The sequence below is a fragment of the Panthera onca genome, chromosome D1 (assembly GCF_046562875.1).
Source record: "Panthera onca isolate mPanOnc1 chromosome D1, mPanOnc1 haplotype 2, whole genome shotgun sequence".
In the NCBI taxonomy this organism is placed as follows: domain Eukaryota; kingdom Metazoa; phylum Chordata; class Mammalia; order Carnivora; family Felidae; genus Panthera; species Panthera onca.
The window spans coordinates 5965829-5981372 of NC_138348.1; the positions used below are offsets into that span (position 1 = coordinate 5965829).

At 47.4% G+C, this 15544-nt stretch overlaps 1 protein-coding gene across 7 annotated transcripts in view; it reads right to left on the bottom strand.

The window, feature by feature from the left end:
* Positions 1-872: 872 nt before the first annotated feature.
* Positions 873-15544, bottom strand: part of DPP3 (dipeptidyl peptidase 3) — a 35196-nt gene continuing 20524 nt past the window's right edge. For all 7 annotated transcript variants that reach the window (XM_060607316.3, XM_060607315.2, XM_060607321.3 and 4 more), the window contains exons 11-18: positions 15390-15502; positions 14943-15035; positions 13492-13554; positions 13272-13396; positions 13030-13150; positions 11775-11954; positions 4463-4625; positions 873-1396 (exon numbers count right to left, since the gene is read on the bottom strand). In XM_060607316.3, coding sequence (XP_060463299.1) covers positions 1224-1396; positions 4463-4625; positions 11775-11954; positions 13030-13150; positions 13272-13396; positions 13492-13554; positions 14943-15035; positions 15390-15502 — 1031 coding nt within the window. In that variant the 3' untranslated portion in view covers positions 873-1223. The remainder of the gene's footprint in view (positions 1397-4462; positions 4626-11774; positions 11955-13029; positions 13151-13271; positions 13397-13491; positions 13555-14942; positions 15036-15389; positions 15503-15544) is intronic.

Genomic DNA, 15544 nt, shown 5'->3' on the forward strand with positions numbered 1-15544 from the left:
GGAAGCGCGCGTACAAAGGTTCCGGGCACTCAGCTTTCCGGCCCAGGGCAGGGAGGTCACCGTGCGGCAGACGCTGCACTCGGTTTCTGCCTGCTGAGGCGCAGTCTCTCGTCCCAGCTCATAGGTTTTACCTTTGCTCCTTCCCAGCTAGAACTTGGGGGCGCTGAATCTCTAGGCTATTGACAGGACCCTCTGGCCTCAAGGCCTGGAGGGAAGCCCTTCTAGTGTTTATGAGCAGTGAGAGTAACTGCTTACCCTCTTCATCCTCATGGTTAACCGGGCTGGAAAGATTCTATGTCCTTTCTTCCCATCTTACTCTAGCGGTCTGGGCTCGGAGAAACAAAACACGGGGTTAAGAGATTAAATCCTAGGATTGACTGACGTTGAGAGTTTCTATAGTTTTTAGTCTCCTGTAATATTTTATTTTATTTTTAATTTTTTTTAACGTTTATTTATCTTTGAGACCGAGAGAGACAGAGCATAAACGGGGGGGAGGGTCAGAGAGAGAGGGAGACACAGAATCGGAAACAGGCTCCAGGCACTGAACCATCAGCACAGAGCCCGACGCGGGGCTCAAACTCACAGATGGCAAGATCATGACCTGAGCTGAAGTCAGATGCTTAACCGACTGAGCCACCCAGGCGCCCCTCCTGTAATATTTTAAAATACAGGAAATGCCACAAAGGAGGACTGCAAAAATGGTTCTCTGTTCCTCTTTGTGTTTGTCTTGTACCATCTAGAGGTGATATCAAAATCCTATTGTAGAGGGGAGCCTAAAACTGACCTTCCTTCCCTTCCCCAGGGCTCCCATTACCCTCCTGGGAACAAATGAGAAGTGAGGCAAACGCAAGGATTCACACAGATCACAAAGATGGTGGTTGTTTCTAATATTTATTTTTCTGGTTATAAAAGTAATACATGAAGAGCACTGGATTGGGAGAGGTTTTGAGTCCTGCAGGATCTAGACAGGTCACTTCTCACAACTTCCATTCCCTCACTTGGGAAGCAGAATAAGGAGCCTGGCCTTGCCCACTCTACCAAGGGCAGTGCAGATCAAATGAGATAACACAGGAGAAGCACTTGGTAAACTGGAAAGTGCTGACAAATGGAAGAGGTTAGTGTCACCACCCTCGGCTGAGGTAGCACCAAGGTCTGAGCTCCTGCTCCTCCCCTAGCATACACGTGGTTTGATGGAGTTGAGGGAGGAGCTGCATAAATCGGTCTCAAGCCTGGCCAGATGGGGCCTCACTGGGGCACTTCCAGAACCGGGCATCAGCTGTGGCCAGTTGGGTGAGGATCTCCTCCAACTCGGGCCCGTCCTCTGGGAAGCGCTCAGAGAAGGATTGGATGAGACCAGCAGCCGAGGCCTCATACTCGAGGAGCTGCACTTCTGAGCCTGGGGAGGAGGATAAAAAAAAAAAAAAAAAAAACAGCAACAGGGAAAGGTCTTAATAGGGAAGCAGATAATCATAATCATAGAAGCAGGTAGTTACCAGGTGCCAAGAATCGTGCTCGGTGTTTTATTATCTAATTTAATCCTTATAATAACTCTATGAAGAAGGAAGTGTTAAAGGGGGAGTAGTCAATAAATTGCTGCACTCATTCACTCATTCATTCATTCATTCACTTAATGAGTATATACTCTAGTGCCATGTTAGGTTAAACAGATAGTCCTTGACCTCCAAAAGCTTACAGTCCAGCAACTGCTTCATCTCTGACTACTGTGGGACCTTGGGAAAATTTCACAAGCTCTCTAAGCCTCACTTTCCTCATCTATAAAATGGGAATGAGCATAGTACCTCTTCTCTCAAGAAGCTATGGTGACTAAATACAACAATGCACAGGGGTACCTGGGTGGCTCAGTCGGTTGAGCATCTGACTCTGCTCAGGTCATGATCCCAGGGTCATGGGATTGCGCCCATGTCATGAGTTCAAGTCCCGCTTTGGGCATAGAGCTTACTTAAAAAATAAAATAAAAATAAATCCTCACACCATAACCCAATGAGGTAGGTATTACCCCCGCTTTACAGTTAAGAAAACAAGCTTAACTGTATGTCAGTTAAGGCTCCATGCTAAGCATGGAGCCTGCTTAAGATTTTCTCTCTCTCTCCCTCTGCCCCTCTCCCCCACTTGTGCACTCTCTCTCTAAAATGAAAAGATAAATATGATAATGCATGGAGTAAATGCCCAACAGGTGCTAGGTATCACTAGCATCGTTATCTCTGAACCCAGCAGAGTTAAAAGGACACCCATTTAACTCACGGGCTGTTCTGGGGGTCCCCTGAATACTCATGGGAAGAATTTCCCTCCAACATACTTCCAATGCTTTACCACTCATAGAACCTTGTTGTGCTCTTGTGGCATTGTGGGGTGTATGTAGCTAATACCACAGGCTTTGGGTTCAGACAGCCCATGTTCAAATCCTGGTTCCGCCACCCACTAACTGTTGACCTCAGACAAATACACAGCTCCTCTGTGTCTCAATAGGGGTAATAACTTCCTCAGTGGGTTGCTGGGAGTTAATCACAGGAAGTTTTTACCCAGTGACTACCACATAAAAGTCCTCAAAAGTTAGTCACCACCACCACCACCACCACCACCACCGTATCTTTGAAAATCCAACCTGCTCTTCAGGCTTAGTTTAACCACTTCCTCCCCAGAAGCTTCACCGATTCCCCTGAAGGTGAATGTGACCTTCTCTAAGTGTTCAGATCACCGTTTGGGCCTCTTGGGTGCTTATTAACACTCCCTGGGTGTGATCATTTCTCTCTAGGCCTTATTCCTAATGGACTGTGAACTCTTGAGGCAAGGGCCTGGGTCTGATTCATTGCTCCATCCCCAAGGGCCCACATAGGGCTGGACAAGCAGAGCAATGCTGTTGTAATGAGCATTTATTATGTGTCTGGCATGATTACTCACTTGACATGCATTGAGCAGCTCCGGTGTGCCAGGCCCTATACTAGCTACTTGCTGGGGATATGCCATTTTCGCTGACATGGAGGCAAGGCAGACAAGGAAAATAGCAGAGAGTGACAGTGCATGAAGGAATCACTTTAGGTTGAGGGGTCAAGGACAGCCTCTCCCAGGAGGTGCCATTTTAACAGAGACCAAAATGACAAGAAGGACCAACCAAAGATCGGGGGAGGACTGTACCCAGCAGGGGAAACATTGAGCGCAAAGGCTATGGCAGCGGGGCAAGCTCAGGGGGCTGGAGAAATGGAAAGGCCATGAACCTGGAGGCCAGTGAGTCAGGGAAGAGGGGTCCCAGAGGCCTGCTAGGGGTCCGGGCCAAATCCCCTGGAGCCTCTGGAGTGCAGTGTGAAGAGTTGGAAATAAGCCTCTTAAATGTGTTTTCCTTGCCAGTCGGAGGTAATAACTTCATTTAGCCTCCACGACTGCCCATGACTATGGTAGTGAGGAGCGCTCTTAATTCGGCTCTTGGTTCTTCCAGTAAAGAGCTGTAAGCCTTGAACAATTTAGTCTCTGTGCTTGTTTTCTTAACTGTAAAGCGGGGGTAATACCTACCTCATTGGGTTATGGTGTGAGGATTTATTTTTATTTTATTTTTTAAGTAAGCTCTATGCCCAAAGTGGGACTTGAACTCATGACCTCAAGAGCCAGCCAGGCACTGCTATGGTCAGGATTTAAAGGGTTAATCCAAGGAAAGCACTAAGAGCTTGAAGAGAGTACTTAATTTAGGTTTACTACAGCGTCAGCACACAACCAACACTGGCTCTATGACTGAAGACACCCAAGCCAAGAGAGGTTAAATGATAGGCCAAGGTCACAGAACAGCTCTGAAGCTCATGTGGTAACCACGGTATGGCACTAACTCATGTGACAGGAGTCAGGAACGATGGGTCAGGAGGGGAGCGGAAAGTGAATGCAGCAGCGGGCTGGGACCCCAGGGGCCTCTAACACAACAGGTACAAGTGCAGCGCAGACAGGGTCAAGGCTTCTGGAAACAGGATTATCATTTGAGGAGGGAGAGGGACCATGGGGCTGCTGATCTCTCTGCTGGGCTCTACAGAGTCACATTGTCCCCAGAGTTCCACCAGCCTGCAGGGTTCCAACTCACTGCCTGCCCTGACCTCTCCTCATCCCCAGGCACCGAGAGGCCTGATTCTCCAGGACTATTCCTGGCCTCCCATAAGCCTGAAGTCTGTCTGTTTCACTAGCCCCTGCTCTGCTGGCCTTCCTCAAACCTCCAGTCACTGTCTTATAAGCAGCACAACCGTGTGTGTAGCGGGGAGGTGGTAGATGCTGAGGTTTTGGCCTGGGGTTTGGTCTGGGGTTTGGCCTGGGGTTTTGGCCTGGGGTTTGGCCTGGGGTTTGACTGTGGCAGGGAGGGAGAGAGGCAGGAGTCACTTCAGGTAGCCTGAGCCCAGGGATTGGTTCCAGGCCTCGTCTCTCATGGGGCCCTGAATGGCCCCCCATCAAAGGAGGCTCAGCAGTCTGTTACCTTCAAGACGAGTGTTGGGCTGAACGATGAGCTTCCGAGATTCCTTGCGGAGCAGCACGGTATCCCTGAGGGTGAGGAAGCACTCAGGGGGTGCATCAGTGACTGCTGCGTACCCCTCATACAGGGCCCGGCCTCCGGCCACATCTCCCGTGGACTTCAACACCTGTGGGAAGGCAGGAAGAATCAGTGCACCTCCCCTGCATCCATGGGGCTTTGCCAGGGGCTGCAGCCAACTGTGCCCAGCCCTGGACAGTATCTGCTCTCTCGTGGTGTTACTGTGCTGAATATGTGAGAAATGTAGATCAAGGGCTTAGCTCATAGTAAGTGCCCAGTAAAGTGAAGCGAGTATTTCTCATTTGGTTGTCTCATTTGAGCTGTGGACAGAGAAAGCATTACCATCACTTTTTTTTTTATTTCACATACACAAAATATATAGTATATATATTAGGTTATAACATATGGGTCATAAACAATGTAATACATGGGTTATAAAAAATAATAAGACACCCATGCAACCAGCACCCAGCTTGACTTAGCTCCTGCCTTTTTTTAAAAAATTAAATTTTTAAAAAAGTATTTATTTATTTTTGAGAGAGAGAGAGAGAGAGAGAGAGAGAGCGAGAGCGAGCATGTACATGAGCAGAGGAGGGACAGAGAAAGAGGGAGAAAGAGAGAATCCCAAGCAGGCTCTGCACCATCAGCATGGAACCTGATGTGAGGCTCAAACCCATGAACCATAAGATCATGACCTGAGCTGAAATCAAGAGTCAGACGTTTAACTGACGCAGGTGCCCCCACACCAAGAAAAAAAATTTTTTTTATGTTTATTTATTTTGAGAGAGAGAAGAGACAGGGCATGAGCAGGGGAGGGTCAGAGAAAGAGGGAGACACAGAATCTGAAGCAGGCTCCAGGCTCTAAGCTGTCAGCATGGAGCCTGATGCAGGGCTCGAACCCACAAACCACAAGATCATGACCTAAGCTGAAGATGAACACCCAACTGACTAAGCCACTCAGATGCCCCCAATTTTTAAAAATTAAGTAGGCTCTATGCCCAGCATGGGGCTAACTTATGCCATCAAGAGTCACATGCTCTATCCGACTGAGCCAGCCAGGCACCCCAAGTTAGCTCCCTTCTTGACTGCATCCTGGGGCTTCCTGTCTGAGGATATAGTCCCCGATTCTGTGCTTATCATTTCCCTGTGTTCCCTAAATTCTGCTCTCAACCATGTTATTTTAACTTTGGTTTATGTCCTATGATTTGCTTTTTCTGCTCAATTTATGTCTGAGATTCATCTGTAGCTATAGTTCACCCATCTCACTGCTGTCCAGTATTCCACTTATAAACACAAACAATTTAATCTCTTCCCATGCTGATGGGCAGCTTGTGCTATTTGCCATTTGGCACCGCTGTTGACACCCTTTGTATCTCCTGCTGAACAGAATGAACAGATGCAGGTTTCTCTAGGAGAATCATTTGTCTAGAGGTCAGGGGAATGCTCAATCTTAGATGAGCCCACCTTGTTCTCCAAAGTTGTTGGACCAGGCGATGCTCCCAGAAACAGTGGCTGGCAGTCCTGACCACCTGGTATACCCGGCTGGTGTTGGCAGTTCTTCATTTTTGCCAAGCTAGTGGTATAAACCTCATGTGGTTTAAGCTGTGCTTTCCTGATTGCTCAAGAGGTTGAACGTCTTCCCATAAGTTGATGTATCATTCATTTTCCTCTCCAGTTCATGAGTTTTGCTTATTTTTGTGTTGGGTTGTCCTTTCTTCACCTTTTTTTTTTTTTTTTAAGTTCTTTATTTATTTAAATACTAACCTTTTGTTAATACATATGTGGTAAATACCCTATCTTAGTTTAAGATTCATCTTCTCACATTATTTATGGTAACTTTTGATGAGTAAAAGCTATTTTTGTTTTTTAAATTTTTTAATGTTTATTTTTTTTTTTGAGAGAGAGAGAGACAGAATGTGAGCAGGGAAGAGGCAGAGAGAGAGAGGGAGACACAGAATCCAAAGCAGGCTCCAAGCCCTGAGCTGTCAAAACAGAGCCCGACACGGGGTTTGAACCCACAAATTACGAGATTGACCTGAGCCAAAATTGGACACTCAACCGACTAAGCCATCCAGGTGTCCCTTTTATTTGTATTTTTAGTTTAATCTTAAAGATTTAATTTTAATTTAAATTTATCTTATTTTTTAACTTTTAAATGTTTATTCATTTATTTTGAGAGAGAGACAGAGCGCATGCATGCAGTGGAAGGGCATAGACAGGGAGACAGAGAATCCTAAGCAGGCTCTGTGTAGACAGTGGGACTTGACCCCATGAACTGTGAGATCATGACCTGAGCTGAAATCAAAAGTCAGACTTTTAACATACTGAGCCACCCAGGAGCCCCTAGAGGTTTTATTTTTTAAAATAATCTCTACACCCAACATGGTGCTTGAATTTACAATACTGAGATCAACAGCCTCACCCTCCACTGACTTAGCCAGCCAGGTTCTCCAATAAAAGCCAATTACTTTTTAAAGTTTTTATTTATTTATTTTCAGGTGGGGAGGGGCAGAGAGAGAGGGAGAGAGAGAATCCCAAGCAGGCTCTGCACTATCTGTGTGGAGCCTGACCCACTAACTGTGAGATCACGACTTGAGCTGAAACCAAGAGTCAGACGCTTAACCAACTGAGCCACCCAGGCATCCCAAAGCTATTTTGAATGTAGTTAAAAGGACTGATCTTTTCCCTGATAGCTGGTGCTTCTTGTGCTTAGAGAAATTCTCCTTCCCTATGAGGTCATAAAGATATTCTTCTCCCAGTTTAAAATTTTGCCTTTCCTATGTAAGACTTTAATCTCGTGGTGTTGACTATGTATTGCAGAAGGTAGAAATCCAGTTTGGCTCTCCATAAGGAGAACCTGTTGTCTCAGCATGACTTATTAAATGGTCCCTCCCTTGTCCAGTGGCCTACCATGTCCCTTCTATCATATACGAGAGTCAATGCCTGGTTCTTGGTTCATTCCACTGGTCAGTTTGTCTATTCCTGCCCCAGGGCTATACTGAACTTAATAATCTTAGAATAAATTTTGGTATCTGATGGAATGAGTCCCCCAACCGGTTTTGCTTCAGGACTGCCTTGGCTCTTCATCATGATCATTTATGCTCCCATCTAAGTTTTGCAATCAGCTTGTCAAGTTCCATGAAAAACCCTCTTGGGACTTTATTCAACCCTGTGAAACTCTTTATTAATTTCAACAATTTGTAGATTTGTTTGGCTTGCCTAGTCATATAATTTGCAACACGAAGAGTTTTGTTTCTTCCTTTTGAAAGCCTAAACTTAAGACCTTCAGTAAATTGTTGATCAGAAGTGGAAATAGGGAGCATTTTTGTCTTCTTTCTAATTTTTATTTTATTTTATTTTGGTCTTCTTTCTGATTTTAAAAGGAGTGTTGTAGTGTTTCAACAGTTGACAGCTATTTTCATTTTTTGAAAAATTCTTTATCAGTTAAGAAAATTCTTTTCAACTCTTGAGTTTTTGGGTTTTTAAATTTTTTTTTCTTAAATGTTCATTCATTTTTGAGAGACAGAGAGAGATAGAGCATGAGCGGAGAAGGGGCAGAGAGAGGGAGACATGGAATCTGAAGCAGGCTCCAGGCTCTGAGCTGTCAGCACAGAGCCCGATGCGGGGCTTGAACTCACAAACTGCGAGATCATGACCTGAGCCAAAGTCGGACACTCAACCGAGCCATCCAGATGCCCCTAAATTCTTGAGTTTTTAAAGAGTTGTTTTTTTTTTTTATCATAATGGATATAAAAGGTCTTTAAGAGTTTTTCTAAATTTATTGAGATGATTGTGGTTTTTCTCTTTTAATCTGTTAATATGCGATTTTCATAAATGTATTTTCTAATGCTAAATAAACCTTGCATTTCTGGGATAAATCCAAGTTGGTATTTTCTAGATTTGGTATGCTAGGATCTTGTTTAGAATTTTGGTATTTACATTTTCCTTTTTGGAACTATCTTTGACTTTGGTATCCAGGTCAAACTAGCATTATAAAATGAGGTGGAGAACATTCTCTCTTTTTCCATTATCTGGAAGAGTTTATGTAAGATTGATACCACCTGTTACTTGAATATTCTGAAGGATTCACCTATAAAACTCTTAGTATTTTTTGTATGAAGACTTTAGATCACTGATTTAATTTTTTAATGGCTGAAGGACCATTCGAGTCATCTACTCATGAGTGGACTTCAGTATGTTTTATTTGTCTAAGAATTTGTCCACTTCAACAAAGTAGTGAATTTTATTGACGTAAGTTTCTGATATATTTGTACTTACGTGCCCTTTAAGTTTCTACTTTTATTTGTGTCTTCACTCTTTTTCTTGACAAACCTTGTCAAATGTTTGTCGATTTTATTATCTTTTCAAATAATCAACTTTGGACTTGTTGGTCTTCTCCATAGTTGTATTTCAGCTCCTTTGTGTCTGCTCTTATATTTGTGATTTTTCCCCTTCTATTTTCTATGCATTTCCTTCTCCTCCCTGAATTCTAAAACTTGATGGACTTATGAATTGGGTCTTTACTCAGTTCTAGGAAATTCTCAGCCATTATCTCTTCTAATATGTCTTCCCCCTCCCTCTCTCTCTCCTTTCCTCTTAAAGTTTCAGTTTACTTCCTTAGACCTTTTCACATTGTCTCCCATGACTCTCCACTTCTCTTCTAAATTTTCTTTTTTTTTCCTTTTTAAGTTTTGTGTTTGTGTGTGTGTGTGTGTGCAGGAGAGAGAGACAGGGGGGAAGAGAGAGAGAATCTCAAGCAGGCGCCATGCTCAGTGCAGAGCCCAAAAACGAACTGTGAGATGACCTGAGCTGAAACCAAGAGTTGGATGCTCAACTAGTTGAGCCACCAAGACGCCCCTCTTTTAAAATTTCTATCTTTGTCTCTGTGCTACCTGCTGTATATTTTTTTTTATCTTTAGCTGAATCTAAAACTTGTTTAACCTGCCTATTTTTAGTTTCATTGGCTGGATAGTTTATTTCTGGGAGTTCCATGTGACTTTTTTCCAAGTATCTGACATCTTGTGGGTCTGATCCTTACTTCTGCCGATCTGCAGGTGGCAAAGTAGGACTCCTGCTAGGGCTCCCACCAGGTAAGCCTCTTCCTCTTAGACCCAGGGTTACAAGGTTATGAGCTCTAGTAAAGAAAACCAACGGGGACCTTTGCCCAAATGTCCAAATATGGTGGCTCCTGCTTAGTTTCAGCCTCTTGTTCACATGGGACTTGAGCCTATTGATGCCAGTCCTTCCAAGAAGACAGAAATACAGATTTATACCCAACCTCGCCAATTTTCACAATACACGGTGGGCCAAAATGGACTGCGTGTGTGACCCCGGCTGAAGCCTCTCCTTATGGAAATGCCTTGATCTTCCCTGCTTGCGGTCTCCTTGCTGTGCTCTTGGCTTTTACTAAAGGGCTAATAAAACAAAGAGCCACACCAGAAATGCTTCCATATTCTGTTTCTTCTGTAAAACTATTGCTGAGGTCACTGTCCATCCTGCTGAATGATTCCTCTTATACAGAGACTGAACTTGTTCAGTCCCTAGAACGGAACACTTTGTGCTTGTTCAATACTCAGTCACAGTTCAATATTGGCCTAGGATTTGGGAGATTTGACTCCTTCACCTAGTGACGTGTTGTTGTTGTTATTATCATTATTATTATTAACAAACTATTTTGGAATAATTCAGATATGCAGAAAAGCGGCAAAGATAAAACAAAGAGTTCTCATATGCCCCTTGCCCAGCGTCTCCTGTTGTTAACATTGTACAAAATTGGTACATTACTAACAACTAAACTCTAGACCTAATTTAGATTTCACTAGTTGTCCCATTAATGGCCTTCTATTCCAGAATCTAAGACATCATATTGCATTTTGCATCTACTGACGTTTAATTTCTAATTTTACTTTAACGGCCAAATATCTTTTATTTAAAAAAATGCCTTTCTTGGGGCACTTGGGTGGCTCAGTCGGTTGGGCGGCTGACTTCGGCTCAGGTCATGATCTCGCGGTCCGTGAGTTCGAGCCCCGCGTCGGGCTCTGTGCTGACAGCTCAGAGCCTGGAGCCTGTTTCGGATTCTGTGTCTCCCTCACTCTGACCCTCCCCTGTTCATGCTCTGTCTCTCTCTGTCTCAAAAATAAATAAACGTTAAAAAAAAAAAAATTAAAAAAAAATAATACATCATTGTTTTAAAAAAAAAAAAAAGAAAAAAAAAATGCCTTTCTGGAAATAGGCAGGAGTATAAACACAGAGGTATTTGCTGAATTGAAAAGCTGGGCCTTCTACTGGTTGAAAAAGCTGGCAGGACCCAGCTCCAATGGAAGTCGCTGCACCATGAAGAGCGAGCCTTCAGTGGCTCTTAAACTTTGCTGAGTGTCAGACTCACCTAGCAGGCAGGTAAACATGCATATTCCTGGACCCTGCTCTCACAACTTCTGAATCAGGTCTGGGGTGGTGCCCAAGAATCTGCATTTGTAGCCTGCTCCTGGGTGATGCTGATGCTGGTGATCCATGGACCACACCTAACGTCACGCTGGCTTGGAGAACACGACATTTTATCTCAGTATGTCGTTTCATGTGATTCCTGCCAGGGGACGCAGGGAATGTATCCCATTTAACACATGAGAAAAGTGGTGCCCAGCGAGGCAGAGTATGTTGCCCCAATCACACAGCTGGTTAATACTGACACCAGAACCCCCAAAGGTCCCGGCTCTAAGCATCCCGACATGGGAGAGCAGCCAGGGCCACGCTGACCACTGTCCTTTACCTACTAAGCTCCAGGCCTCCTCCTGTCCCTCAACCCACGAAGCTCATTCCAATCCCCAAACTAGACGTTGTGCTTCCTGTTTCTTCTGCTCTCACATCTTCTCACAGCCAAGGTTCCCCCTTGCCACTCGAGTTCCAGCTTAAATACCATCTCCTCCAAGAAGTCTTCTTTGACCACCCAGGCTAAGGGGGCTCTGCATCCCTTTCCCCTCCAATCTCGTTTGCTATCACATCACCAAGTTTTACTGCCTGTACAGGTCTTTTCATGATTTGAAATGATCTCATTCACTAATTGTTCACATGTTTATTGTTTCCCTTCTCAGTAGTAAGCCTTCCCTTCGTCTCAGTGCCTGGCACGTGGTAACACTTGGTATACAGACTTGTCGAACGACTGAATAAATAAATAAAAATAAATTAATAAATAAACGGATGATCAGAAGGCTACAAGGTGGTGCTGGAGAGCAAGTCTGGAGGGCGAGAGGCCCCTGCTTACCTGAAGCCTCCTGAGGAACCGCTCCAGGGCAGGCTTGCCCACAGACCGGATCTTGTTGCGGTCAAGGCGGACCCGGGCATCTGGCCGCCCGTCAGTGCCTGTGGTGGGAGTGACAGTGACGAGTCCCTCGCCAGCCTCCAGCAAGACCCTCAGGATCACAAACCGGGCCTGCATGTGGGCCTGCCAGAGCCAAGAAGAAAGGAATCATTTGCAGCCCTGATGGAAGACATATCAAGAGCTTGGGCCTAACATACAGTATGTGCTCATTAACTGTCAATTAATTCTTACCATTGTATTCTCCCTCATTCCGTGGGCCTTTTTCTGCCTTAAATGCTTCCTCCCTTCTCTGCTCACAAGGGAAGACAGGCTTTCCTGGGAAATAGGAAGGCCATTCCCAGGCAGAACCGTGAGCCCTGTGCTCCCCTTTACCAACCCCTATGCCTTTCTCTGCTCCAAACTCCACCCTGATGATAGCAGATGTCTCCGGGGGTCCCCCGCAGTCCAGGTCACCAAGCACCTTCTCCTCCACATCTTGTTTGCATTCAACAGTGGGACCAAGTGAGCATCAGGATCCCCAGTTTACAGATGACAAAACAGAGGCCCAGAGAGGTGAACTGACTTGCTCAGGATCACACAGCTGTTACAGAGAGCAAGGACTTACACCTAAGTTTCCTGACTCTAAAACGTGTGCTCTTTTGATGACATAAGATCGCCTCCTTAGAACATACTTGTATAACTTTCAAAAACGTCCCTACTGCTTACCTTATTTCCGAAACACTTCTCATAACTGACCAGTCTAGCCTAAAGCTCTGGAGGCAGACCGCTTGGATTTGAATCCTGGCTCTGCTACTTACCAACAAGTTACTTAATCTCTTTGTGCCTCCATTGCCTTACGTCTACAATGAGAGTAATAACACACCTACCTCCTGGGGTTGACACTGGGAACAAATAAGTCAATTCAGGTAAAGTGCTTAGAAACGTGTGGGGCACAGAGTAAGTCCTACACAAGTCAACTATTAGCAGTCATAGTAAAATCACCTCATCCGATTTGCCATCAGAAGGGGGCAGGGGGATTATTACTCCCATTGCACAGACAGGGACACTGAGGCTCACAACAGTGTGACTTACCCTCCCCACCCCCCTCCCCACCCCCGACCATAGGCAGTAGAGTCTGGGATTAAACCCAGTTCATGTACCTTGTAGGTAGATATGGTTGTCCAATCCCTACACCTAGAATCCTGACCTTGGTCCTTACCTGTCTCCAGCTAGACACCTCAGGGGTGTAGAACTCCAGAGCGAGCAGTCCGGCCCGAACCATGTTGAGCCAGTTCACATAGATCACATCTTCCGCATCAGCCCCCTCAAAGCCAAAGATCCTGGTGGAGGGACAGGGTGGTGGCAGGGCCGGTCAGAGGCTGCCTGGGTTTTGACCCACCCCTCGGCCAGCACACCTTCCGTCTACACAGCAGGCCCACCCCCCATGCCTGGTGCTCATACTCCAGCACTTGGGGGTTGAGGCAGAGGTAGAGGCCCACGCTTTCAGCCCGGCATTCTTCATAGCTAGAGGCGATGGTGCTGAACTTGCTGTCCCAGGTCTCCCCGCTCCGGTACCAGCTCTGAATCTGGGAGAGGAGGCCCAGGAAGCAGACTTAGGGGCAGCTGCTCCCCCAGCCATGCCCAGCCCAGCACCCTGGGGCTCCACCGAGGCCGCCCTCACCTGCTCCCCCGTCTCTGGGTTGATCACTGTTTCCTGGTCAAAGTTAAATGCTCCTTTTTCATCCTGCAGAAGGGTCATGATAGGAGGCGATGAGGGAAAGCTGCCTCTGCCCCAGCCCAGGACTTCAGCCCGGGGATTCAAGGGCCATCCGCACGCTACTGCCTCCAAACCTGAGTCCTGTGACACTGGCTGCCCTCTCAGAACCCCCCGTCACTTGAAAACCCAGACCTAGGATCTCTGGACCCCAGATATGTATCAGTGGATGGGCCAGAAAGCTTGGCTGCTGCCCCCCTGTGCTTCCCAGCCCCTTGCCACGCTGGAAGAGCCCACAGCCTATGATTTTCTGCCTCAAATAAGCTATCCACTCCGTGTGCCAAGTGTCTTTTATGCACCAGCCGTTTATTCCTCATAACTGTCCCCCCCCCCCCCCCGGACGGAGGTCCTATCACCCTCGTCCACAGGGGAGGAAACTGAGGCTCAGAGACTCTCAGCTCCAAAGTGGAATCAGAGCACATAACCTTCGTGCACACTATCTCAACAATAACACCTATTTTCAGAGGGCCTACTGTATCAGGCAAGCCCAAGGGCTTTGCTTTTATTCCTCACAATAGCCCATGTGGTAGGAGTCGGGGTCCCTGTTTTGCAGATGGGCCAAATGAGGCTCACTAAGGAGAACTGACTTATCCAAGGACATAGCGTGGCCACATTTATCCACATTTCCCTGTGACTTCAAAGCCTGGACGGGGCCCAATGCCAGGCTGCTGTCCCCACGAGCTGCTCTCTGGATCCTCCTGACCTCCGGCCCCTCCCCACTCAGTGAGGCGCCCCAACTCACAGGGCACAGGCCCAACCCAGAACCCCGCTCCCTCCAATGTCCCGGCCCCAGCCGCCTCTGGTCATCTCATTTGTGCAGTTCCATGCTAGAAGTCCAGGATGGGCTCTTCTCAGCCTGGCAGAAAGGCTGTCTGTCTTCTCCATACTCCCTGAGTGGTTGGCAAAGGGGCTCCAGCCATTCTGGCCGGCTGGCAGGAAGGGGCTGCCCTGGGGAGAAGCGACTCCCTGTAATACCTGGAGAGGTACAGGCTCCAGGGAACAGTAAGTAGAACAAAGACAGACCAAGCTGCAGCCTCAGGACTGGGTGCATCCAGAGACTGCCCCTCGCAGCCTCCCTGTCCCTGGGGCTATCTGAGTCACACCCCCAGGGCAGGCTTCCCTGGCCTGAGCCTCGCAAGTCTTCCTGTTCAGACCCGTTCAGACCGCAGCTGGACTGTCCTGCAGGCCCTGCACCCTTGAGGCTCCTGGGACATCTTAGGGGAGGGAGAGATAGGAACTCCCCTCATTAAGGGGCCATTTTCCCCAGCTAACCCGGAACCCCTGAGCGCAGAGACTGAAGCAGACTCATCCAGGGTGGAGTTGATCCTGGGGGAGGGGAGCTGCAGGCGCGTTCTCACCTGCACAAAGAGCTTGCCGCTGCCGTGTCCCAGCAGCTCGTGCAGTCCCACCTGCACATCAAAGGAGGGCCCCTTCCAGCGGATGTACAGGTCCTGCCAAGACAAGTAGAGACCCACGCTGTCTGCCGCCCCACCACAGCCGCAAAGCCACTAAGCAGCTGCCAGGCAGCAAAGGCACTGCAGCTGCCAGGCAGAGGGCCCGCCGTCTACTTTATGCCAGGCTCTGCGCAGGGCACCGCACGGCCCACCTCACCCTTGCAACAACCCAGGAGGAAGGAATTGCCTCCACTGTTTGACAGGTGAGCAAACAGGCCAAGTCACGGGGCCACCAGGCTGGGAAGTGGTTGGCCCTGCTCTTTCCTCTCCCTGCCCAGGACCCCTCTGCCTTCCCGTGTCAGCTGAGGTCAGGCCAGGCCCAACCCAGACCCTCGGGCTGCCAGTGCCCACCTTGTCATCCTCCTCCAGGAAGGTAAGCTTCTCCCGCTGTGTAGCGTAGGCCACAGCCAGCACGTTCCCCAGTGACACGTTCTTAAAGCCTTCCGTCTGCCTTAGGTCGTCATCTGGAGAAGGCGGGGAGGGAACCGGAAGAGGGGCAAAAATCA